Raw genomic sequence first — 24887 nt, 5'->3', positions numbered from 1 at the left:
AGGGGAGGGTTTTACAGTGAGGGGAGGGTTTTACAGTGAGGGGAGGGTTTTGCAGTGAGGGGAGGGTTTTACAGTGAGGGTAGGGTTTTACAGTGAGGGGAGGGTTTTGCAGTGAGGGGAGGGGAGGGTTTTACAGTGAGGGGAGGGTTTTGCAGTGAGGGGAGGGTTTTACAGTGAGGGGAGGGTTTTGCAGTGAGGGGAGGGTTTTACAGTGAGGGGAGGGTTTTACAGTGAGGGGAGGGTTTTGCAGTGAGGGGAGGGGAGGGTTTTGCAGTGAGGGGAGGGTTTTGCAGTGAGGGGAGGGTTTTACAGTGAGGGGAGGGTTTTGCAGTGAGGGGAGGGGAGGGTTTTACAGTGAGGGGAGGGTTTTGCAGTGAGGGGAGGGTTTTACAGTGAGGGGAGGGTTTTGCAGTGAGGGGAGGGGAGGGTTTTGCAGTGAGGGGAGGGTTTTGCAGTGAGGGGAGGGTTTTGCAGTGAGGGGAGGGGAGGGTTTTGCAGTGAGGGGAGGGGAGGGTTTTACAGTGAGGGGAGGGTTTTGCAGTGAGGGGAGGGTTTTACAGTGAGGGGAGGGTTTTGCAGTGAGGGGAGGGGAGGGTTTTGCAGTGAGGGGAGGGTTTTGCAGTGAGGGGAGGGTTTTGCAGTGAGGGGAGGGGAGGGTTTTGCAGTGAGGGGAGGGGAGGGTTTTACAGTGAGGGGAGGGTTTTACAGTGAGGGGAGGGTTTTGCAGTGAGGGGAGGGTTTTACAGTGAGGGGAGGGGAGGGTTTTGCAGTGAGGGGAGGGTTTTACAGTGAGGGGAGGGGAGGGTTTTGCAGTGAGGGGAGGGTTTTACAGTGAGGGGAGGGTTTTACAGTGAGGGGAGGGTTTTGCAGTGAGGGGAGGGTTTTGCAGTGAGGGGAGGGGAGGGTTTTGCAGTGAGGGGAGGGTTTTACAGTGAGGGGAGGGTTTTACAGTGAGGGGAGGGTTTTGCAGTGAGGGGAGGGGAGGGTTTTGCAGTGAGGGGAGGGTTTTACAGTGAGGGGAGGGTTTTACAGTGAGGGGAGGGGAGGGTTTTGCAGTGAGGGGAGGGTTTTACAGTGAGGGGAGGGGAGGGTTTTGCAGTGAGGGGAGGGTTTTACAGTGAGGGGAGGGTTTTACAGTGAGGGGAGGGTTTTGCAGTGAGGGGAGGGTTTTGCAGCGAGGGGAGGGTTTTACAGTGAGGGGAGGGTTTTGCAGTGAGGGGAGGGTTTTACAGTGAGGGGAGGGTTTTGCAGTGAGGGGAGGGTTTTATAGTGAGGGGATCAGAGCAGATCTGCATGTTGATGATTTACACCGGCTGCAGTTTGGAGATGGGCTACTCTTTGAATTTCTTCATACTTCCCTGGTACCTCCTATGCCAACCCACAACAAGCCTTCCTTTCTCCCGTCCATAATTCTTCCATTTTCCCCTCCAGTTGGAAGGACTGGAGCTTTGTGGACAAAGATGAGAAGGCCCGCCTGAAGCACGAGGTCGCTGAGGAAGGCGAGTTCTGGTGAGTCCAGGACCAAGGAGGATCCCAAAGGGTCCGGGATGGGCAGGAGCTGAAATCCCAAACCTCAATTCCCAGGCAGCGGCCGTCAGATTCCAGCCCTTGGGAGACCTGGGGCCTGTTCTCCCCCAGCTGGAGGCCAGCGCGGATGAGGTTCTGACAGGCGCTACCAGGCTGGGTCAGGGTGATGACTGAGCCAGGGGCCAGGCCAGCGTCACGTGGCTCCTGCCTCCCCTGTGCCCTCCACCGTGCATGCTGCTCCAGACACTTGCTCCCCAGCCTTCGCAGAGCTGTTTTCCGAGTCTAGGAAGCTCTACTGACTCTGCTCACCCAATGCCCTCACCTTCACACGGGTCACTTCTACGCAGCCTTCAAGTCTCAGCTGACAGGGAACTTTCTTCAGGAACCCCTTGTCTTCTTAGGAATGGAATGAATTTATTTGTCATCCTCATCACCCTCAAAATTATTTGCTTAATTGCTCTTTCCTAACTCTCTCTTATAGCTAGCCTGGTGCCCGGGCCCCAGTGAGGGTCACGTAGTACGTTTTTGGAGAACTGAGTTGCTGCGAGCTCTCCCATGAAGAACATATGAGTTTGAGTCATTATTGAAAGAGATGATCGTTTGGGGTGGATACACCGGAATGGGTGGTGTTTACCCTACAAAGGGGTGGACAGTGACCAAGATCTACTGGACCGTTTTACTGGGCTGTGTTAGTTAGGAATCTTACCTTTCCAAGCCTCCATATGGGCCTCTCTCTTCTTCCACCCTCTCAGGATGTCCTACGACGATTTCGTCTACCATTTCACCAAGCTGGAGATCTGCAACCTCACCGCCGATGCCCTGGAGTCGGACACGCTCCAGACCTGGACGGTGTCCGTGAACGAGGGCCGCTGGGTGCGGGGCTGCTCCGCTGGCGGCTGCCGCAACTTCCCAGGTGGGAGCCGCTCCGCTCGGGGGGAGGGTCCCAGCAGAACAAGCTCCAGGTGGAACATTATTAACTCGCCTTTGCCGAGCTCCTAAGCCCCAGACACACATCATCTTATGGAGCCCTTCCTGTTTTACTGGGAAGGGGACTGCCAGGCTGAGGAGTTTGCAATAGAAGGTTGGGAACGGCTTTTAAACAGGACATGGTGTCAGAATAATGCAATACATTGTGCTCATACTGCTGAGAATGGGACGAGAGGGCCCAGCTAGCAACTACCGCAATGGTTAAAATCAGAAATGATGAACTCCCAGGCCAAGTCAGGGGCAGCAGAGGTGCGAGGAAGAGGGTGTAGGGGAGAAGAGGTTGGGGAATGTGGGGACGGAGGAATGACGAAGGACTTCAAGATTCCCAGCTTGGGGCATGAGCACATGGTGTCAGGGTTGCAATGTGTAAGGAACACAAGAGGAAAACATGGGTGTGTCGCTTGGTTTTGGCGGGGTTGATGGTGGGCTTGTAGGGAGGGGAGTTTAGTTTGGGACATGGAAAGTGTGAGTGCGATATCCAGGGAAGATGTGTAATAGAGAGCTGAGCGCATGGACAGCATGCTACTCAGTATGTATTTGTAGAAGGGAGGGAAGGAAGGAGTCAAAAGAGAGACAGAGGCTGGGACCTATAGCTCAGGCACCATCCATGTGTGGAGGGCAGTGAGAAAGTGAGAGTGGATGAGACAGCCTAGGGCAGTGGTCGGCAAACTCATTAGTCAGCAGAGCCAAATATCAACAGTACAATGATTGAAATTTCTTTTGAGAGCCAAATTTTTAAGCTTAAACTTCTTCTAATGCAACTTCTTCAAAATAAACTCAGGCCATGGTGTTTTGTGGAAGAGCCACACTCAAGAGGCCAAAGAGCCGCATGTGGCTCGAGAGCCGCGGTTTGCCTACCACTGGCCTAGGGGCACCATGGTGAGCTGAGAGAACAGGTCTAGGACCACATCCCAGGAACCAGCAACATTAAGGGACAGGCGAGCACAGCAAAGCCACCGGCGAAAACAGAACGGAAGTGCAGAGAGGAAGTCAGGACAGCTCCATCTGTAAAAAGTATAGGTTACCAGCCTCCCCCAACCCCCATAATAGCCCAATGCCGATCATTCCTTCACACCATTGAGCCCCTGGATGTGGGGACAAACGGGCTCCCTCTGTCTCGTTGCCCTTGCCCTTTCTCCAAGAGGCAGACCTGAATGAGCGTTTCTCTCTGGCGCAGACACTTTCTGGACCAACCCGCAGTACCGCCTGAAGCTCCTGGAGGAGGACGACGACCCCGAGGACGCCGAGGTCATCTGCAGCTTCCTGGTGGCCCTGATGCAGAAGAACCGGCGGAAGGACCGGAGGCTGGGCGCCAACCTCTTCACCATCGGCTTCGCCATTTACGAGGTAGGACCGGCCGGCCGGCCTCAGCCCGATGCACACCTGCGCGGCGGGAGGCTCTCGGGCTGACAGAGAGGCCTCCGCCTCCCGGCCCTCAGAATCGGGCATCAGGCCCCCTGCGTCAGACGCTTGTGTGCTTGTCAGGGGTGGATGAAACCAGGGTGGGGAGGGAGGGTGGGGCCGGGGCTGGCCACGGGGAGTCAGTCAGACTATGTATTCGCTCTACAGTTGCTAGTGTTCCCTTCTGACATGCTTTTCGTCTCCATTCAGATGTGAGAGCCACAGAGTCTGAGTGTCTTCTTTTTCTGTTTCTCCTCAAGGTTCCCAAAGAGGTACGGAAGGGGCAGCGCCAGCGGCTGTGGGCAGCACCACCAGGGCCTGTGCCTGTCTGTGGGGCCCTCGGGAAGCTTCCCGGTGGGGATGGTGGGCAGGACTCTGCCAGGAGGGGGCCTCGCCTGTGTCCCTCAGCCCCAGAGCAGGGCCATGCCCTCCTGACTGCCACCCTCACCTGTGGCCTCCCCTCAGAGACTGTCACACACGTGCTTTCACACATCCATAGTCACTTGTTCACACTCAACCACACGCTTGCTCACATACACATTCATACCCACACAATTACACACTCGCCCATAGTCGCACAGACACATTCTGAGGGGGACTGCCTCTTTGGATGGAGGAGTCGCCTCCCTCGGACCCCAGCTTAGGGCCCTCCTGCCTCCCGGGGTCCTCCCCTGGCCTGGAGGCAGTCAGAGTTGACCAGCAGCCCTTCTGGTAAGTGACCCTGAGGGCGGGTAGGATAGACATGACCTTCTGAATCACAGCAGAAAGAAGAGGAAGTGGGGTAGGGAGCTCCAGGGGCACTGAGCTATTTGCGACCTCGGGAATCGGAAGTAGACAGGTCATGGCTGTGAGCTGGGTGGCCAGGGAGGCGGGAGAGAGCCCTGGAGGGGGCTGTTGCAGGAAGGGCACCCTCCCTCCGCGGGGCTCAGGGTGGGCTCCTCTCTCCCGCAGATGCACGGGAACAAGCAGCACCTACAGAAGGACTTCTTCCTGTACAACGCCTCCAAGGCCAGGAGCAAGACCTACATCAACATGCGGGAGGTGTCCGAGCGCTTCCGCCTGCCTCCCAGCGAGTACGTCATCGTGCCCTCCACCTACGAGCCCCACCAGGAGGGGGAGTTCATCCTCCGGGTCTTCTCTGAGAAGAGGAACCTCTCCGAGTGAGTCCCAGCCGCTCTCCTCCCGCCCCTGCAGGCCCAGGCGGCCTCCAGAGCCCGGGGGCATGAGGCAGCTGGACCTTCTCCCCGGGGAGTCCCCGCACAGGCTGGCCGGGCTGCACTCTTCCTCCGCCTCTGAGCCCCGGCCACATCTTCCCTATTCATTCATTCATTCACTCATTCAGTCAGTCAGTCAGTCAGTCATCCCACAGATATTGAGGAGAGCAGGGAATTGAACAGAAATAAATCCCTGCCTTCGTGGAGATGAATAGCATAATCTATCAATAGCATAAGACCACAATGTATAGGAAAAGACACACATATATAGTATACGTATACATGTGTACATATATCAATACATATATGTGTGTATGTATATACATACATACATATACATATACGTATACGTATACATATATATAGTTTGTTAGAGTTTGGTAAGTGATGAGAGAAAATAAAGTAGGAGGGTTGGGGTGATTGAACTTTTAGGGAGGGTAGCCAAGGAAGCCAGCAAGGCCACCACACACGTGTCCCTGGGCCCTGCCTCTCTGGTCTTTGTCCTGAAAGAAGCAGAAGGTGTATGAGCAGGTGGCTGGGCCCCGCCTTTGGGGAGCTCTGGGCAGAGCCAGTGAGAACCCGTGTGTCTGCACTGGGCTGCTAGGGATGGCACCTACATGGCCCTGGCTCCTGGGGTCCGGGTGTTAGTGCGGGACTTCTCTTGAGCTCAGTACCGACTTAGCCCTGAGAAGTCATGTGACCTGAGCGAATCCTCTCTGTGCTTCCTACTTGCTCCTGGTGACGTGAGCCCATGTCTGTGTTCCTCACAGGGATGTTGAAAATACAATCTCCGTGGACCGGCCAGTGGTGAGTGGTTTAGCTCCTACCTGTGGGAAGGTCCAGGGGACAGTGGGCGGCAGAGGGGAGAGGGGCTATCGGCAAAGGGAGACGGGAGTCTGGGGTGTGTGCAGCGATCACCCCATCGTCCTGCAGCTTCTGTTTGGCATGACCGGCAGGAATGGGTGGGCCTTGTGGTCCCGGGGCTATTTCGTCAGTCCAGGGGCTGGGAAGTAGGGAGGAGAGTCCTATGAGGGAGAGGCAGTTTGAACCATGAAAAGGGGGTGGGGGGAGAATCAAAGCCACAGGAAGCGATGGTAAGAGCAGCAGCTAATACTGGATTATGAGGCACAAGCTCCCAAAGAGAAAAGGTCACAGCTCTGCAGTCAGCGTCAAACCTGGGCCCGGTACCCGACAGTTACATAAACTCTCCAAGTCCATGTCCTACTCTTTAAAATGGCTGCCTGACCCGGCTTTTGTCAGGTTTGAGTCAACGAGATCATGTCTGTGAGGTGTCTGCGCGCCCGGCCCTCACTGGTGGTTGTTAACTCGTGGCTCATCTCCTTCACCGGGGCCTTCTCACGGCGTCCTCTCACTGGATCCTCACAGGGTTTCTGAGATGTAACAAGGTTATTACCCCTGTTTTTCAAGTAAGGCAGTGGAGATTCAGTGAAGTTAACTGACTCCCTGGAACTCACAGAGCTCTCACCTAAGCTAAGCCTCTCTGAACACACGCACTCTCTCCCCGAAGCCATGCTGAGATGTCCCCGGGTGTGAGGCCTGGAGTTAGCACTGACTTGGTGTCTGTTGGGGTCTCCTTGTGTTGAGGAGTCTGTGGCTGCCTTGGGGCTTCGGGTCCTGGTTAGGAAGCAGTCCCTTGTGTGCTGTGGGTGTATCCTGGGCCAATTAGAAGACAGCAAAAGCCCCACCGAGCTGCCAGCTGGACATGGCATCCGTGGTTCTAATCCTGCCCCTGCCCCAGGGCCAGATCTCCAAGTGCCTGCCGGGTGACGGCAGACGTTGTTTTTAGTATTAATGCGCGCGGTGCTATTCTTAGCCCCTGGACGTTGGTCAGCCTGTACAGTGTTCGTCAGCAGTTGCAAACCCGAACGCTCATGGGAGCTGGCATGTCGCCTCGCTGAGCAGAGCACGCGGGGGCAGAGTGTGGGTGTCCCTACAGCGGCCTGCAGCCCGGAGCTGACGCTGGCTCCTGTGTTGCAGGGCTGACGGGCGTGGTGGCGCCCGTGGTGTCCGGGAGGGTGCAGAGCAGCTGCTCTCCCAGGTGCTGCCTTGGGGGCTCAGGTCCATGCAGGCTGCCTGACGTAACTTTACAAAAGAAGCCCCAAACCTGGATTTCCAACAAGTCTCCCTACGTTAACTATTTGCTTAAAAACAAACAAATAACAACAACAACAACACCTCAAACTTTGTAAATCCAACAAAATTCATTTTTAAAAATATATATTTTATTGCTTTTTTACAGAAAGGGAGAGGGATAAAGCCAGAAACATTGATGAGAGAGAAACATTGACCAGCTGCCTCCTGCATACTTCCCACTGGGGATGTGCCCGTAACCAATGTACATGCCCCTGACCAGAATCGAACCTGGGACCCCTCAGTCCGCAGACCAACGCTCTATCCTCTGAGCCAAACCAGTTTCAGCAACCAAATTCATTTTGGGGCCAGATTGGGAGAGCTACCTTTTCAGTGTTTTAGTCATCAACTTCATTAAAAATGCGTTAGGTGGAGCCTCCCTTTCCTGAGCCGCTCTGGGCTCGGAGCTGGAGAAGCCTCCTCCCCCTTCGCCCTCCAGGCCCTTTTGGCTCCGTGTGACCTGGGTTTCTAGGCCCCAGACCCCACCCCACGTTCAGAACCGGGCCACAGGGAGCCAAGGGCCAGTGGATTCTCCGGAAACGGGCTTTTCACTTAACCTGCGTGTACTGTTTTCTTTCCTCGCACAGAAAAAGAAAAAACCCAAGGTGGGTGCCACAGGGTGAGTGGGTGGACAGCACGGAGTTTCTGTGCATGCGCATGTGAGCGCAGGAGCACCAGCCGCGCCTCCTCCCCCGCCTGCTGCCCTCACGCCTCCCTCCCCGTTGCAGCTCTGGTGCAGAGCAGTGAGGGCGACCACTTGCTGAGTGAAGGCTGAGGCCCAGGCACTCTCCGGGTGCTTTCTGTGGATTAACTCAGTCCCTAACAACCCTGTGAGCTTGCTGCTGTCATCCCCCTTCTCAGAGGAAGAAACGGTACAGACGACAGACCAGCTTACCCAAGGCCACGGAGCCGGCAGGTGGCAGCCAGCGCGCGGAGGCAGGTGCAGAGTCTGAGCTCTGAGCCATGCTCTGCTGCCTGCCTCCCACGTGAGGGAGGCAGAGGGGGGTCAGCCAGTGACAATGGGGCTCTTGCAGAAACCAAAAGGAGCAGCCCATCGCTGTCAGACGTGGGCTCAGGGACGCTAAGCAAGGCTTGATTCTTTGGGGGAATGACAACAGGTTTTATCCCTCAGGTACAGTGAGCTAATGGGAGGGTTTCCATGGAGAGTGGGGGTCTCAGATGCCAGCTGCCTGCTCTGTAGACAGGCCAGCTCCTTCTCCCTCCCCTCTTTCTCCTGCCTGCTCCCCACTTCTTTCTTCTCAGCTCTGGGAAGGGGTGGGAGAGGGTCACTGCCAGGGCCCTCATTCAAGGGGAAGCCTGCTTCTAGACAGTGGCCTCTCACTATGAACCTGGGGCCCCTCTAAGTCACGGGTCCCAGAGGCTCTGTGTGCTTCCTGTCCATGGCAAAGGGCACAGCAGGGAGGCCTGGAGATGGGGGCCCGGCGTGGCCACACACCCCCTCAGACTGACTCCCCGGGCTCCGGGATCCCCACACGCTTCAGCTGCTTGGGCAAGACCCTTTGCTCAAAAGGCAGAGCAAGCCAGGGCCACTGGGGCCGGCTGGAGCCAAAGCTGGGGGAGCGGGAGCGGCTGGGTCCCTAGGTTTGTCCATTCTTGCTGTCCTGGGTGAGCAGCATGGAAGGCGGGTGGGATGCACAGACCAGTCGGGCTCCTGTTCTGCTCCTGTTCGCCCCCTTGCTGTCTCCACTGCTGCCCCGGGCCCCACCTCCCCGCCTTCCTCTGTTCTCAGGCAGCTGCTTTCCACCCTTCACAGAATATCTTCGCGTGCATGAGCATGTCTCGAAATTATCCCTTACATTTGTGTAGTATCTTAGATGTTTTGCAGCCCACTTTTACATTCGGTATCTCATGTGACCCCCACAAGAGCCCCGTGAGAAGTGTACGGCAGGATTCATTGTGCACATAATGGACAAGTAAACTGAAGCCCCATCAGTGATGGCCAGCCCCACGGGCCATGCCGCTAATCAGAGTCCTTTTTCAGTGTGTCTGCTGCAGAGTCCTTGTGTCTCCTTGGAGGTGCCTCCTAACTGCCCTCACGGTGTAGGGGCACCGAGGGAATGGGGCTCTGCCCTCCTCATCCAGCGGAGATGCTCTGGTTTTGTTTTGTTTTAGAAGCTCTTTTTAAAAATACATACATATTTATATTATATAATTTTATTATTATTATTATTATTATTATTATTATTTACAGAAAGGGAGAAGGACAGAGAGCTAGAAACATCGATGAGAGAGAAATATCAACCAGCTGCCTCCTGCACACCCCCCACAGGGGATGTGCCTGCAACCAATGTACATGCCCTTGACCGGAATCGAACCCGGGACCTCTCAGTCCGCTGGCTGATGCTCTATCCACTGAGCCAAACAGGTTTTGGCATAGAAGCTCTATTTTTAATGACTCTACACACACTGGGTTTCTGGGGAAATTTAACTTGAACCATGTTTCCATTTGTGGGGGAGGGAAGTCTGCACAGTATTTGAAACCCACTGCACGAGATCACGTTGCTTTTAGCAGTCTTAGCATGTTCACATGTGCTCACTGTCTTGTTTAACCCTCGCACCTGTATCCTGAGGAGCTAAGGGCTTGAGGTCCAGAGAGACTTAGCATCTTCCCACCGCTCGGTAGTGGCTGAATTAGAGCTTGAAGCGAGTGAGGCCCAGGAGCTCCTGCCTGCTCTCTCCCTCTTCGCTGGACCAGCTGCTCCAGGACCAGGTTGCCCCAACCTGTCTCCTCAGCCTGTAACCCTGGCTTCCTTCCCGCCCCTCCCCCCCGCCCTCCCCTCTGCAGCCCATCATCTTCGTTTCGGACCGAGCAAACAGCAACAAGGAACTGAGTGTGGACCAGGAGGAGGGCAAAGACAAAACAGGCCCCGATAAGCCGGAGAAAGCGCCACAGGTTCCGCGCGTGTGGCATGAGGGGGGTGGCCAGCGCACACCGGGGGCTTCTGTGCTTTTGGGGTGCTCGAGTTGGAGGGGACCAAGGGTGGGGTGTCTCTTTAACCTCTAGAGGTTGGATTTATCTCACTGACCTTTTTCTCTCACCAAGTTCTTCTAAAACTGGGGGTGCTGTCGTGGGGGTTGGCAGCCACATCCAGGGAGTCGGAGGCCTGGGAGGGACAGGCTGAGCTTGCTGCTGCGCCCGGTCCCGCAGGACGATGAGGGAAGGGACAGCAAAGCCGGAGACAGAACAGCTCCCGTCTCCAGGAGTCCTCGAGCTCGTGACCAGGGGGGGCAGTAGTAGAAAAGGGGCTGAATGAGCAATAGAGTCCTCCAGAGCCAAGGGGAGGGCTAGCCTGGCGTGGGGAGACGAATGGCCAGTGGAGGTGGGGCTAAGGGACAAAGGCCCATCGGCCCAGCCAAGGCCACTCCTCTGAGGGGGGTGCCATGCAGCGGAGTGGGGGAGGGGCCCTCTGAGGACCTGGCCTCGATGACAGAGCAGCTGGGAGATGTCAGATGGTCTGGCCCCTTGGGTCCTGCTGGGCTAATTTGGTTGGGATGGTCAGGCTCACAGCAGGGGAGGCTGTAGCTGGTGGGGACCAGGACGGGGACGGGACCACAGTGGCTGTCTGCATGTCTGCCGGGCTGAGATAGCTCCTGTCTGGGTGTCTGGGCCGGAAGGCATGGAGTGAAGGATCGCAGGCGCCCACATGGTTCTCACTCCTGCCCACGAGGTTTGACCGGGAAGGAGCACTGCCCGGACGCAGCTCCGGCTGCCCCTGGGGCTGCTGTAGGCACTCCGGCTCCTTCGGGCCAGAAGGGACTTTCCTCAGGGCCTGCCCACCCCCTCCCCTGTGAGCCAGCTTTGCCTTGTGCTTCCACAGCCCGGGCCTGGCAACGCCGACCAGGACACCGAAGAGCAGCAGCAGTTCCAGAACATTTTCAGGCAAATAGCGGGCGATGTGAGTACCTCCGGTCCCACACCTCCCTGAGTAACGGCTCACCCGGCCAGTGACTTCACCATCATCCCGCAGAGGGCATTTTGGTGGAAATGGGATATGTGTGGGTAGCACAGAAGTCCACAAGTCAAGTCCTGGAGTTTTGGACAAACACACCCATGGGGTGGCTCGGAGGCCTTTGGGCTGAGCTGCCCGCTGCAGTCCTGACAGCCCAGGTGCCATGTCTGCCTCCCGCGGAAAAGCCCCCGCTTCCCTGCGGCAGGAGCACCGACAGGGACGGACAGACGGGGCAGGGGGACTCCCTCTGCAAAGCCTCTGCCCGCAGCTCTGTTCTCTTGAACGTGACCCCTGCCCCCGTCTCCCCCCCACCCCACCCCGCCTCCCCGCCTCCCTCCTCAGGACATGGAGGTCTGTGCAGATGAGCTCAAGAATATCCTGAACTCGGTTCTGAACAAACGTGAGTGGCTCAAGCTGCCTGTGCGGGGTGGAGGGCAGGTGTGTGTGTGTGTGTGTGTGTGTGTGTGTGTGTGTGTGTATGTGTGTGTCTCATCTGAAAGTCGATCCTCCTCTCCATTCCTCCCAGACAAGGACCTGAAGACACAAGGGTTCACGCTGGAGTCCTGCCGTAGCATGATTGCTCTCATGGATGTATCCTTCCTGCCACCCTCCCCAGCCCTCAGGGGGCCAGGGCAACAACGAGGGGTGCCCAGTCAGGCAGAGGGGCCCAAAATCGCACCCACGGAAAGGTTTGGGGAGGTCCTGAGCCAGAACCTCCCGGCGGCTGGTCTGAAAGGGGCTAATGGAGGAGGTACATGTTGGGAAGGCCCTGGCTGTGACCGGCCCCTGCTCTTACCTCAGGCTGGGATTCTGCCTGGGCCCTGGCCAAGCAAGTGGTCCTTAGGAGGCAGGTTCCCCGGGTCATACACACCAACTTTGGTTGGGGAGGTTTGGGGGGAGGGTTAAATACTGGACAGGGCATTGATACAGGACAGTGGCTAGGATAGCCTGGGCAGAGCCTTCCTATGGGGCTACCTTCCCTGCGGCAGGAGCACCGACAGGGACTGGACAGACGGGGCAGGGGGACTCCCTCTGCAAAACCCCCTCCCGATCCCAGAGGACTCTGCTATGTGCACCCTGTAGCCCTGACCTTCCTCCAGACAGATGGCTCTGGGAGGCTGAACTTGCAAGAGTTCCATCACCTCTGGAAGAAGATCAAAGCCTGGCAGGTGGGGAGAGAGAACCAAGTGCGGGAGTGAAGGAGGAGGTGGAGTCTGGGGTTTAGTATGTAACCACTGACCTCGAATCTCCCACTTCCAGAAAATTTTCAAGCGCTACGACACAGACCAATCAGGCACCATCAACAGCTACGAGATGCGAAATGCAGTCAACGATGCAGGTGCTGGGAAGGGGGGGGAAGGGAGGAGTGGTTGGGGATATGGGCTGGAGCTGGTGGAAGCAGGAATGGGGAGAGAGGACTGGGCCACTGAGCCTGCCGGAGAAAGGGCAGAGAAAGGGCTTCTGGGTTTCCGTTCCCGAGAGGAGGGACAACAGAACGCAGGCCTGAGGACTGCAGCTCCGCTTCCTCCTCTCAAGTGCTCCCCCCACAGGATTCCACCTCAACAGCCAGCTCTACGACATCATCACCATGAGGTACGCGGACAAACAAATGAACATCGACTTCGACAGCTTCATCTGCTGCTTCGTCAGGCTGGAGGGCATGTTCAGTAAGTGGGGGCTGCCACCCCGCCTCCCCCGCAGGGACAGCGTGGCAGCAGGAACCTCAGCCTGACCATCCTGCCTCCTCCGTCCGGGAGGAACAAGGGCGAAGGCCCTCTTTAGGCTCAGAACGGGTGGGCAAAGGGAGGGCGGGCTATGGGTGACACCCTGCCTGGCAGAACATGGCCCCTTACGGAAAGTCACAGTAGGGGAGGGAGAGCGAGCCTGTGGCCCCTGGCCTGTATTCCTTCCTCCACACAGGAGCTTTTAACGCATTTGACAAGGACGGAGTCGGCACCATCCAACTCAACGTTCTGGAGGTAAAGCCGGCGAGAAGCAGTACACTCGCCTTGTACCTTAAAATTCAAGGCGGAGTAGATGGGGCAGACTGTCCCAGGGGTGTGGGAGGACAGGGGAGGAGGGGAACAGAGTCCCAGGGGTGAGGGAGGACCGGGAGGAGGGGAACAGAGTCCCAGGGGTGTGGGAGGACCGGGGGTAGGGGAACAGAGTCCCAGGGGTGAGGGATGACGGGGGAGGAGGGGAACAGAGTCCCAGGGGTGTGGGAGGACAGGGGAGGAGGGGAACAGAGTCCCAGGGGTGTGGGAGGACAGGGGAGGAGGGGAACAGAGTCCCAGGGGTGAGGGAGGACGGGGGAGGAGGGGAACAGAGTCCCAGGGGTGTGGGAGGACCGGGGGTAGGGGAACAGAGTCCCAGGGGTGTGGGAGGACCGGGGGTAGGGGAACAGAGTCCCAGGGGTGAGGGAGGACAGGGGAGTAGGGGAACAGAGTCCCAGGGGTGTGGGAGGACAGGGGAGGAGGGGAACAGAGTCCCAGGGGTGTGGGAGGACAGGGGAGGAGGGGAACAGAGTCCCAGGGGTGTGGGAGGACGGGGGAGGAGGGGAACAGAGTCCCAGGGGTGTGGGAGGACAGGGGAGTAGGGGAACAGAGTCCCAGGGGTGTGGGAGGACAGGGGAGGAGGGGAACAGAGTCCCAGGGGTGTGGGAGGACAGGGGAGGAGGGGAACAGAGTCCCAGGGGTGTGGGAGGACCGGGGGTAGGGGAACAGAGTCCCAGGGGTGTGGGAGGACCGGGGGTAGGGGAACAGAGTCCCAGGGGTGAGGGAGGACCGGGAGGAGGGGAACAGAGTCCCAGGGGTGAGGGAGGACCGGGAGGAGGGGAACAGAGTCCCAGGGGTGAGGGAGGACGGGGGGGGGGGGGGGGGAGACAGAAAGCGAAGCACTGTCGGGAATGTGGCTCACGGGGAATGCACACACCAAAGGGTCCTCACCCCTGAAGTGACTTTATGCTGGAAAGCATGGGCCTTCCCCGAGCGGTGGGGAGGCTGCTGCTGCTCCCGGTAAGACCTCCCCGGGTGAGCCTTCCCCTGCCCTGGGAGACTCCTCGGGCTGGACTCTTCTTCGTTGCATCCTGACCTCGGGGCCTCCTCTTTCAGTGGCTGCAGCTCACCATGTATGCCTGAGCCAAGCCGGCCTCAGCCAGGGCGTGCGGGATCCCTCAGGATGTCTCACCCACTGCAGCTGGAACCACTTACCTCAACGGGCGGTGGCTGCCTCCAGGCGCCTCATCAGCCTCAGGGCATCTGTCCATTTGTCATGCCCAAACCAACCCTTTCGTTAAGGAACTTTGTCCCTTAACTGGAGCAAGTGTGTGTCTGCCTCAGCCAGTGGTAGTGCTGCGGAGCTTTGCTTGGAACCTGAGCGGCCTCAGCTCTGAAGCGAACGCTCTCCTTGGCGGCAGTGCCCTGGGCCGTGCACAGAAGCCTTAGCTGATGGCACTCCGCACTCCTGCACTGGATCCCTCTGCCACCCACCGCACCGTCACCACGCAAGCCCTTGGTCCTGGTTATTTCAGGATGGGCCTGCTCTGGAGGGAACTAGCTCAGTGGCAGAGAGCTGGAGATTTGGGGTTGTCTGACTCATCAGTTTGGCTGCTTTCTGAAAAGAAGTAGACCTAAATAAAGGCGGGTTCTACTACTATGTTTTGTTTCCTCACATTTAGATATCAGCCATGGGCTGAATAGCTTCCAATCTCGCATTTTTCACGTAGAGCCCAAGTTTCATGATACAACAATGAAACACACACACATACACAAATAAACCCCAAGTCCCACTTTAATCATACCAATTTGTATTTCTTGAGCATAGAAATCACTCAGATATATGAGGAAATGGAGGGGAATGGCTCTTGGTTACAAAACAAGAATAAACGGGTCACCCATAACTGGAGGGTCACTTACCTTTCTATCTATCTATATAAATGCCTAAATAACTGTTACAACTGAACAACTGGAACAACCAGTCGCTATCATGTGCACTGACCACCAGGGGGCAGACACTCAATGCAGGAGCTGCTCCCTGGTGGTCAGTGCTCCCACAGCCAACCTCCCCCTGCTGACCAACCTCCTGCGGGTAGGTGGCGGTGGACACGACCCCTTTCCCAGGAGGGCCTCAGGGCTGGCAGCCAACCTCCCATGCCCTGTTCCATCCCTGGCCAACAGGCCCAATCTGCCATCTGCCTGCCACAGTGGTGGTGCAATGGTGAGAGGAGGGGGGCCCTCCCCCTGGCTGGCAAATCTCCCATGGTTTCTCCCCCCATCCCTGCCCTGGGTGGTAGGTCCCATCCCTCCCTGAGGTCAGCAGGCACTGGTGGCAGCACGGTGGTGAGAGAAGGGGGGGCGGGGGGGGGAGAGGCGGGGAACCGTGCAGTGGTGGGGCGCCAACGGCAGCATCAGCGTCTGGCATCCATTCCTCAGAGCCCAGTGACCGTCGTCTCCTCTCCCCACCCTGCAGGGACCTATAGGCCCCAATCAACCCGTCCCGGATCAGCCTGGCCCCAATCGGCCCTGATAAGACCCTACCCACGCATGAATTTTGTGCACCAGGCCTCTAGTCCTGTATAATAAAAGCCTAATATGCTAATTGTCCATCCAACTATTTCACCAGTCGCTATGATGTGCATTGACCACCAGGGGCAGACTGGTAGGTTAGTTTGCTGCTGGGGTCCAGCCCATCGAGACTGAGTAAGATGGGCCAGACATGCCCTGGAGCCCTCCTGCGGTCCTTCCTGATCCTGATCATGCACTGGTGGGGTCCATTGGCCTGGCCTGCAGGGACCTCATGGAAACCGGCTCTCTGATATCCCCGCAGGGGCCTAGATTGCCAAAGGGCACAGGCCAGGCCAAGGGACCCCACCGGTGCATAAATCCATGCACCAGGCCTCTAGTCTCAGTATAATGGAGCAGAAATGTAGTTTTTAATCTTAGCTCCTTCATTAATTAATTGACCTCTGTGTATGAACTTGAACAAATCCCTAAATGTAACTGTTTGACAAACTTATCTGGCCCATGGTCTGTGGCTTATCTATAACCATCTTGTGCTTCCTACCCAATTTTCTTCTTAGTCTCTATACCAACATGGGAAAGAAGGGGTTGGGCTAGGAAATGTATAGATAAGGTAAAAAAGTAAACAATTTGTAAAAGTACTTTATTTTCCTCTTGTAATTTGCTTTATATCTTGCTTTTACAAAGTTATGAAGTTCACAGGTTTATACCAAAATGTAAGAAGGCTAAGCTATTTGCTTATAAACATTTTTGCAGTCAAATGTCATCTGATTTCACTTTTCTAATCCATATTCAATATAAAAACTTCAAATACCAGGCATGCTAGAGCAGCTCTAGGGCATGTGTTTCTCTTAGGCAGGAGGAAGATTTTTCAATAGCCTTTCCTCTTTGACTCCCCTCTTTCCCAATCCAATTGGGCTACTACCTTGAATTTAGAACAAACATGGGACATTTTAGTGCACGTGACCCAGCAGGGCCGCATATTTGGGAGTTGGAGGTGAGGTAAGGGATTACTGTCTGATAAGCAGTAGGTGCGGTTTACATCATAATTTCACATCCACTAGCAAATGGGACTCAGTATAACCCAAATCACCACCACAGCTCCTATTCCTAGTCATTAGACAGCTTCTTGGCAGTCCCGAGAGTCCTGATGATTTGGGGCAGGGACGACATTACTATTATCAACGTGGCAGGCATGGCCTTCCCAGCAATTCTAAAAGCTCCCCTTGAGACAACAAGAACAAAATCTGTCCATCAGTGTATATTAACTGCAGTTATTTGAGCATACCAGGGGGAACATGCTGTTCAAATATCACATCACAATATGCTTTGATCTCCCCTCCAATGAATTCCATAAAACATACCATACCATTCCACTAAATGTTGTACACCTACTCCCACCAAACCATCCACATACCCAGTCACTAAAGTTGTCCACTATATCATCTACCCAAGACCCCCAAAAAACAAAACCAAAGAAACCTTTGTGAAGCAAATAATCACTTAAACAGCAATGATTTTGCCTGTAACTTATAGGGAGGTCAGGGGCTAAACACTCAAATGCTAACTCTTCTCAGACAGAAAAAAAACTTCTCTCCACCAAAGCAGGAGTGTGGTAGCAATGATGTTCTCTTCACGTAGCATCAAATCAAAAGAATTCTTTGCCCCTAAGAGCTGTGTTTGCGCTGTGTTACATTGAGTAGAAGCGAACACCAAAATAAACTTGAAGTGGCTGATATATCAGAACAAACTGCCATTGAAAGACTAGCATGTGCACACAAAAGGATTTACAACAGGGTTTCCTTGGCTTCTAGCCGTTAGAAGTAGGCACACATAATTAACAAATAACATTCTAAAACATGGCCTCCGACTCCTTATAAGAAATGAGTCAGGTTCTGTCAGGTCATGTAACGGTTTCCTTTCTTCACGAAGTACTGAAGACCAGAGTTTACGCAAGTCCCTGAGCCACAGCTCTTCTCTGAGGGGGACAGAGGGCTAGAATCAGTCAAGACATCAAACAAGACTTAAAAATGAGCAAAATCCTACATAACTTCCCGGACACTTTAAAGTAGTAACACAACCATACGTAAGCAGCCGAGATGTTTGCGGTGCATTTTATTTCTAAACAGAACTATTGTAGAACAGTGCGTTTAGGATAACACACTAACCTGATGTCAAACAACTTTACCCATCCTTAAAACAAAAACATTACTGCTACTGCTTCAAAGGCATTTCTATAAAATGAGGAAAAGTATTCCAAGTCCAGGTGCCCATCCATATACACGTGTACAAGGATCATTCCTTACAGAGGCAGACAGACTGCACAATTCCACCAAAGTGAAACCCAAACTGGTTCTTACTGACTCTACCTGCAAGGGTTCCCCTCACCTGCCCAACACCTGCCCTACAAAGCTTCACCACTCTCGTCTTTGCAGACATGTCCTCAGGCAGGACAGGACGACACCTATGCACCAGTGCATGCAAGACTTTCTTAGCACACTACCCAGCCATCTTAGAAATGCTGCTTCAATAGAAGAGGAAAATGCCAGGTTCGGCAAGAAGTCCAAATAAGCTTTCCTGGGAATTTACCATTCCCAAACCCTCTGGCCACCTGTACAGGAAATGGGGCTGAGAGGGGGGAAAGCTTCATAATCTCATAGAGAAACAGCACCAACAGTCTTGATGCAATAGGGTTCTCTCTGGTCTCTCTCAAGTGTCATGTAAATCTCAATAGTGTGGTTCACAAAGAGGTTTTCCCATTCACAAACACAGAAGTAAATAGCTTGTGGGGCCGTTCATTATCTCATGGTAGCTCCGTCAGTAGGTCTTAATCTTTTGGATCCAGTAAAAATCATCAGAGCCTTCCCTGGGGGAAAAGGACACATCCTTCGTCATGCATACAATTTCAATTTCAGGGGGTCCGCACACCTTCCTGAAACCTACCCACGAGTCCCCAGTGAGGTCCTCCTGCCCTAGAGCCGGAGTGAAGGAGACACGTGAGCAGAAGGGTGTGCACCAACAGGAGTGGGGAGAGACCTGGGCGCTCTGCCGTCCCAGAACACAGGAGGATTTGTCGGGGCCTGTGCTGCTCCCCCTCCGATCTCCCTGAAGAACCTTTCGGAGCGAACCCACAAACAAAAGAATGAAAAGCAACAGTTCTCAGCTTCTCTTGAGTCCAAGAAAAGCCAGACAAAGCCGGCTCCCTAAGGCTTTGAGACGCGGCTGCTCTCCACCAGATTCCACTCTTTCTTCCCAGCTAGTGGAGAGGTGGAGGCAAGACAATGGTTTTAGAAGTCAGTTTCTAAGAAGCCTGTTGGAGGCCCTAAAACTGAATGCAGATGCTTTATCCTAACTCCCCTATCTGAGGTGCTGCAGGCGAGTGCAACGCGTTCTGCAGGTCTCAATCCCACAGCGCCCTTCAGAGTCAGGAACCGCAAAGGGAGGTGAAGGCCGCACCTCCCGGTCAACCGGCCCGACAAGCCCTGCAGCAGTGAGCGCCCCGGCTAACGGCACCATTTCCAGTGAACATCAGGTCTGTGTGCTGCCTGCAGCCCAGCCCTCCAACAAAACCTGCAGAGGGCCGCTGGGTAGCACTGTCTGTAAGGACTTGCCATTATGTGATCCGCTGTCTCAATTCCTAAAACAGTCAGCAGAGCAGTTACTCTAGCTGCTAAAGATTTACTGTGTCTTCCTTTACATTTAGGGCCAGCTCTGTCATCTACAAAGCAAGAGAATATTGACATACACTAAACATAATTGTTAAGAAGAAAACTATTTGCTTCCAGTTTAAAATACCCAGTTATTATAAGCAGAAAAATTAATCTTAAAAATCTAGCATTTGAACAGACTGGTACTTAAAGCTTGACTATGAGTTTAAACCATCATAAGAACATAAACCAAAAATCACAAACTTGAAATCAGTAACATGATTAGGGTCAAATCAGGTAACCAATTCATATCTGCATCTTTAATAAACATCTGGAGGACACCAGTAGCATAAATTACCATATGCCACGCTGTCCCAGGAGTATGTTCCTTAACATCTGTTTAAATCTGACACACCTCCAGCAAGATCTTAAAGTGTAACCTATCGTTTCATAGAGCTGCTCAGACTCACCCTAGCGGTAAGCCTGGCTGGTAATCACTGTCCCTGCCCCGCTTCACAGGGGAGGAGAGGAGAGTGGCCGGTGTGAGGGGCCAACGTAAAATTTGTTCAACTAATGACTTCCCAACATGGGAGGCAAAAAACTTCATGAATCAACTTTACTGTCATCCTCAGCATGCCGCCCAATGTGTCCTGTGGCATCCTAGGAAGAAAGGGAAAAGGGCCCGTGAGAGAGAAGTTGGAAGGACAAGAGAAAGTCCACCACGGAGAGCTTTCGGGGCACATTCTATGATCTACACATGAAGGGCAGTTAGGACCCAGCATTCTTCATTTGAAACCTCATTCTGCTACCCTCACATCTATGAGTAATAATAAAAAGGAAAATCCCTCAGCTCTCCCTGTTTATTATAATTCTGAACATTCTAACGAGGCAAAGGGTTTCCAAACCCTGCTCCCAGGGGTCAAATGACCTCAGATTGACCTCAAATCCCAATGATGTACCTGTTTGGATCCTTTCCTCGCAGTGAAAAAAGCATCACAGTTCTTCCAGCGACATTTCAGAGTCTGAAAGTTTGGGTTTGTATGGTCAGTCAGCAAATGTTGTTTTAAGTGATCTACAACGCCAAATATCAGAGAGCAACCATGCCACTGGAGAGAAATAGAAAGAAAAGTTAAAAAGGGTTCCAGAAACATGCAAATAGAACATTCCTACTTGTATACCATAAATTTGATGGAAACAAAAAATAAGCCCCTTATTATTTAATTTATTCTTGGCTAGCAAAACAAAGCCAGAGACATCCAAATTAATGATCAATATGACAAGGAACCTTGAAAAGACTGGGAAGTCTTCTGACATTTTGGTATTTTAAGAAGACAAAGCACTAAGTTAGCCAGTACACTGTTAAGTTAGTAAATATGTATAGACAAGTTACCACAAATTTCAGTTTATATCATACTTATTCTCTATCTTGCCATCACAAAATGAGTTTCTTTGTCCATTTATTTAAAAAGACAAAGAGCGTTCCTGTGATACTGAAGGGGCTGTTTTCAATAATTCTAAGAACTACTGACTTGTAAACTTAAAGCTAAAAGTGCCTGATTAAAAAGTGTGTGTGTGTGTGGGGGGGGGATGTGAAAATACGTGTTGTAAAAAACTGTTTGCCATAGGAGCCGGCTTTCCACAAAATCTTTATCATCTTAATCACAGTCTTGTGAGGATCTACTTTTTTTTAACTATAATTTTACTTCTCAATGTGACTAGATTCCAATCGTCAGTCAGAAAGCATAAGGACTTTTTGCCTTGGCTTTTTCCCTACAGGCTTGCTTGTAATAAATCTTATGATTCCGATTCTAACATGTTCATTTCTAAAATTTAATACAAATGTGAGCATTTCCTCTGTCAGTACCTCCCATCTCTCTAGCTTTAAAACCAGACAGTATTTTCCCCATTTCTCTAGATAAGTTAACTCTGTATGTGTATACCCTGCATCCTGTTACACTAGATTTGCTTTTCTTCAATGAGAAGACTAAAAAGTAAATAGTAATGTGTAAAAAGCTGCAAAGTAATTAAGCTGTGGACAAGCCCAAAATAAAATTTTAAAATGGAATTTATTCCATCAATCTGAAAAGAAGGTTAGGGTTTAGGGGGAAATAATTCAGTGTCATAAACTTTTCTTTGGTCACCGATATTAGGACTGATGAAACAAATTAAGGCTTATAAGGAGTAAGTGTGAACATTTTGAGGGTTAATCACCTGCACCCGCCCCAAAATAAAAACTGCGCAATTTAGCCTAGAAAGCTGAACATTTCAGGAAGACAAATTTTTATTTGCCTATCCCCCCAAAACCAATGAGAACACAAACAAAACTATTAATATGTGTAATCCATAAGGAATGTGTGCAGATTGGGCAGATAAGAAACAGAAACACCTTCACTTTTTCATATACTTATGCACTATTGATATATTTGTAAGAATGTACTGATTTTAGCCAAAACCGGTTTGGCTCAGTAGATAGAGCATCGGCCTGCGGACTGAAAGGTCCCAGGTTCGATTCTAGTCAAGGGCATGTACCTTGGTTGCGGGCACATCCCCAGTAGGGGGTGTGCAAGAGGCAGCTGATCGATGATTCTCTCTCATCAATGTTTCTAACTCTCTATCCCTCTCTCTTTCTCTCTGTAAGAAATCAATAAAATACATTAAGAAAAAAAAAAAGAATGTACTGATTTTATAATAAAACAAAATAAAAACCACCAGGTAGATAACCTGAGTGGAGGGTATTTGAATATAACTTATTCCCAATCTTAAAACAGATTTTCCATTAAAGAACTATAGAAAAGCATCAATGTACATTTTTTTAAAATAAGCTTTCTTGTCCTACAGTAGAATGCATAAAGTTGTTGCTCAAACAGAAAAAAGCTACCCTGCCGAAACCAGTTTGGCTCAGTGGATAGAGCGTCGGCCTGTGGACTCAAGGGTCTCGGGTTCGATTCCGGTCAAGGGTGGGCATATCCTCAGTGGGGGTGTGCAAGAGGCAGCTGATCGATGACTCTCTCTCATCGATGTTTCTGACTCTCTATCTCTCCCCCTTCCTCTCTGTAGTAAATCAATAAAATAAATAAAATAAAATAAAATAAAATAATAAAATAAAAAAAATAAAATAAATAAAATAAAATAAAAAAAATAAAAAAATAAAATAAAAAAATAAAATAAATAAAATAAATAAAATAAAATAAATAAAATAAAATAAAATAAAAAATAAAATAAATAAAATAAATAAAATAAAATAAAAAAATAAAATAAAATAAAATAAAATAAAATAAAATAATAAAATAAAAAAAATAAAATAAATAAAATAAAATAAAAAAATAAAAAAATAAAATAAAATAAATAAAATAAATAAAATAAATAAAATAAAATAAATAAAATAAAATAAAATAAAAAATAAAATAAATAAAATAAAAAAATAAAATAAAAAATAAAATAAAATAAAATAAAAAAATAAAATAAAATAATAAAATAAAATAAAATAAAATAAAAACAGGGAAAACTTAAAAAAAAAAAAAAAAAAAGCTACCCTGATGACAATGAAGGTCTGTAAATTAGCCTGGAGTTAAACTCCAGAACAGTTTCATTCCTTACCCAGCAGCGGTAATTCTGCATCAGATTTAGCCTCACGGCCTGAATACTGCCATCGTAACAGCCAGTGTAAATCTGGAGAAAGAGGTTTATCATATTAGACCAATACACACACACCAAAACACAACTATGAAACATCCTCAAAATAAGAGTCAAAAGCTACTTATAGCAACTTACGAAAATACACTAAACCAATACCAGCCCATGGTACTACAATGGGAAAGTACCCTCTAGATTAGGGGTGTCGAACTCAATCAGAGAAGGGGCCAAAATCTAAAATCCAGCCTAAATCGCGGGCCGAATGGTTTACTAAACAGTCATAAACTGACAATGTCATAAACTGACAGCGGAGTGCAGTGATGACAGCGCGGTGCGGGCCACATTGCAAGGCCTGGCGGGCTGGATTTGGCCCGCGGGCCTTGTGTTTGACACATGTGCTCTAGATCTTTTCTTCTGGCCCTTTGAAGCTGTGCTCCTTCCAGAGCCGCTCTGGGACCTTGGCCGACAGCAAACTGGCAGGGCTCAGAGGCACCACCTACACTTTCACCAGCGCAGCTCTGGCTTCCACTGGGCAGTACCTATTAGGCAGCTGTATTTCATTGGGACACAGGGTTCGACTACTCAAGAGTCTGAAAAAGTATCCATTCTTGTTCAACCTCATAATTTAAAAATAAAATAAGTCAAGGATTAGCAGGGTTAAATGAGTTAGCTTCTACTTTTAGGCATGCTATAACCATGTCATACTAGCCAAAACTCCTGGCTCCAATATTCTGTTCAGATCATAATGTCTCTGGAAAAAGCACACTCTTTTTAAAAAAAACATCTTAAATTTATCTTCTACTGAATGGTGCTATTAGATTTTTATTGCAATTATTTAGCTATTAATAGAAAATGAAATATTCAACAATATTACTAGGTTTTATCTTGATAACATTATGCCAAGAAGTAGAAAGGCAATCAATAATGAGGCATATCAGAAACAGATGACATTTTTGGAAGTGACAAGTAGTAAGATTATCAGTTTGTAGAGTTTTTAGTAAATACATTCAAAGGCAAATGGGTGACATGGCACACAATACTCACCATACTTTTATGAATGGTCATACACATAATCATGTCTTTGTGTCCTCCATAAACTTGCAATCGATCATGGGACTTGGGGAGAAAAAAAAAAGAATTAAGGTTATAAAACCTTGTGTTTAATAAGCACAGTCCCTGAAGGCCTTTGCAGGTTTAAAACTACTCATGAGGCACCTGAGGATATGTTTTTGGTTGTTTTTATTAATTGATTTTTAGGCAGAGAGGAAGGAGAGAGAAACATCAATGTGAGAAACATTGATTGGTTGCCTCTAGTACATGCCCAGGGATTGAACCTGCAACCTGGGTATATGTCTGACCAGGAATCAAACCCGCAACCTTTTGGTGTATAGAATGAAGCTCTAACAACTGAACCACCCAGCCATAACTCAGTAGCATTTTAACAGAAACATAATCTAGCCCTAGCTGGTTTGGCTCAGTGGCTAGAGTGTGGGCCGGCGAACAGGAGGGTCCTGGGTTTGATTCCGGTCAAGGGCACGTACCTTGGTTGCAGGCTCCTCCCAGGCACAGGCCCTGGTCCGGGTGCACGAGAGGCAACCAATTGATGTGTTTCTCTCACATGGCTGTTTCTCTCTGTCTTTCCCTCTCTCTTCCACTCTCTCTAAAATCAATGGGAAAATATCCTGGGGTGAGAATTAAAAAAAAGAAAAAGAAAAAGAAATATAATCTAGCTCTAGCCAGTTTTGCTCAGTGGTTAGAATGTTGGCCCATAGGACTAAAGGGTCTTAGGTTCGATTCCCAGTCAAGGGCACATACCAAGGTTACTGACTCAATTCCTAG

At 51.2% G+C, this 24887-nt stretch overlaps 2 protein-coding genes across 7 annotated transcripts in view; one reads left to right on the top strand and one right to left on the bottom strand.

Moving 5' to 3' along the window:
• The window catches only part of CAPN3 (calpain 3), a 46673-nt gene extending 29746 nt beyond the window's left edge, over positions 1-16927 (top strand). Inside the window, exons 9-23 of one of the 2 annotated variants that reach the window (XM_084903156.1) lie at positions 1432-1509; positions 2280-2440; positions 3692-3870; positions 4867-5075; positions 5900-5936; positions 7868-7885; positions 10087-10194; positions 11120-11197; positions 11594-11651; positions 11778-11842; positions 12352-12420; positions 12512-12590; positions 12802-12918; positions 13172-13230; positions 14362-16927. In XM_084903156.1, coding sequence (XP_084759282.1) covers positions 1432-1509; positions 2280-2440; positions 3692-3870; positions 4867-5075; positions 5900-5936; positions 7868-7885; positions 10087-10194; positions 11120-11197; positions 11594-11651; positions 11778-11842; positions 12352-12420; positions 12512-12590; positions 12802-12918; positions 13172-13230; positions 14362-14388 — 1342 coding nt within the window. In that variant the 3' untranslated portion in view covers positions 14389-16927. Of the gene's footprint in view, positions 1-1431; positions 1510-2279; positions 2441-3691; positions 3871-4179; positions 4188-4866; positions 5076-5899; positions 5937-7867; positions 7886-10086; positions 10195-11119; positions 11198-11593; positions 11652-11777; positions 11843-12351; positions 12421-12511; positions 12591-12801; positions 12919-13171; positions 13231-14361 lie in introns of those variants that run through there. The other variant, XM_084903157.1, reaches the window with a different exon arrangement.
• The window catches only part of ZNF106 (zinc finger protein 106), a 54914-nt gene continuing 46421 nt past the window's right edge, over positions 16395-24887 (bottom strand). For all 5 annotated transcript variants that reach the window (XM_084902746.1, XM_084902748.1, XM_084902745.1 and 2 more), the window contains 4 exons: positions 24093-24164; positions 23013-23084; positions 20375-20521; positions 16395-20075 (listed from right to left, as the gene is read on the bottom strand). In XM_084902746.1, the coding sequence (XP_084758872.1) occupies positions 20019-20075; positions 20375-20521; positions 23013-23084; positions 24093-24164 (348 nt within the window). In that variant the 3' untranslated portion in view covers positions 16395-20018. The remainder of the gene's footprint in view (positions 20076-20374; positions 20522-23012; positions 23085-24092; positions 24165-24887) is intronic.

Source organism: Pipistrellus hanaki (genome assembly GCF_964339955.1).
Source record: "Pipistrellus hanaki genome assembly, chromosome: 1".
Lineage (NCBI taxonomy): Eukaryota > Metazoa > Chordata > Mammalia > Chiroptera > Vespertilionidae > Pipistrellus > Pipistrellus hanaki.
The sequence above is the reverse complement of the archived record's forward strand: the minus strand, read 5'-3'. Positions and strand labels throughout refer to the sequence as shown.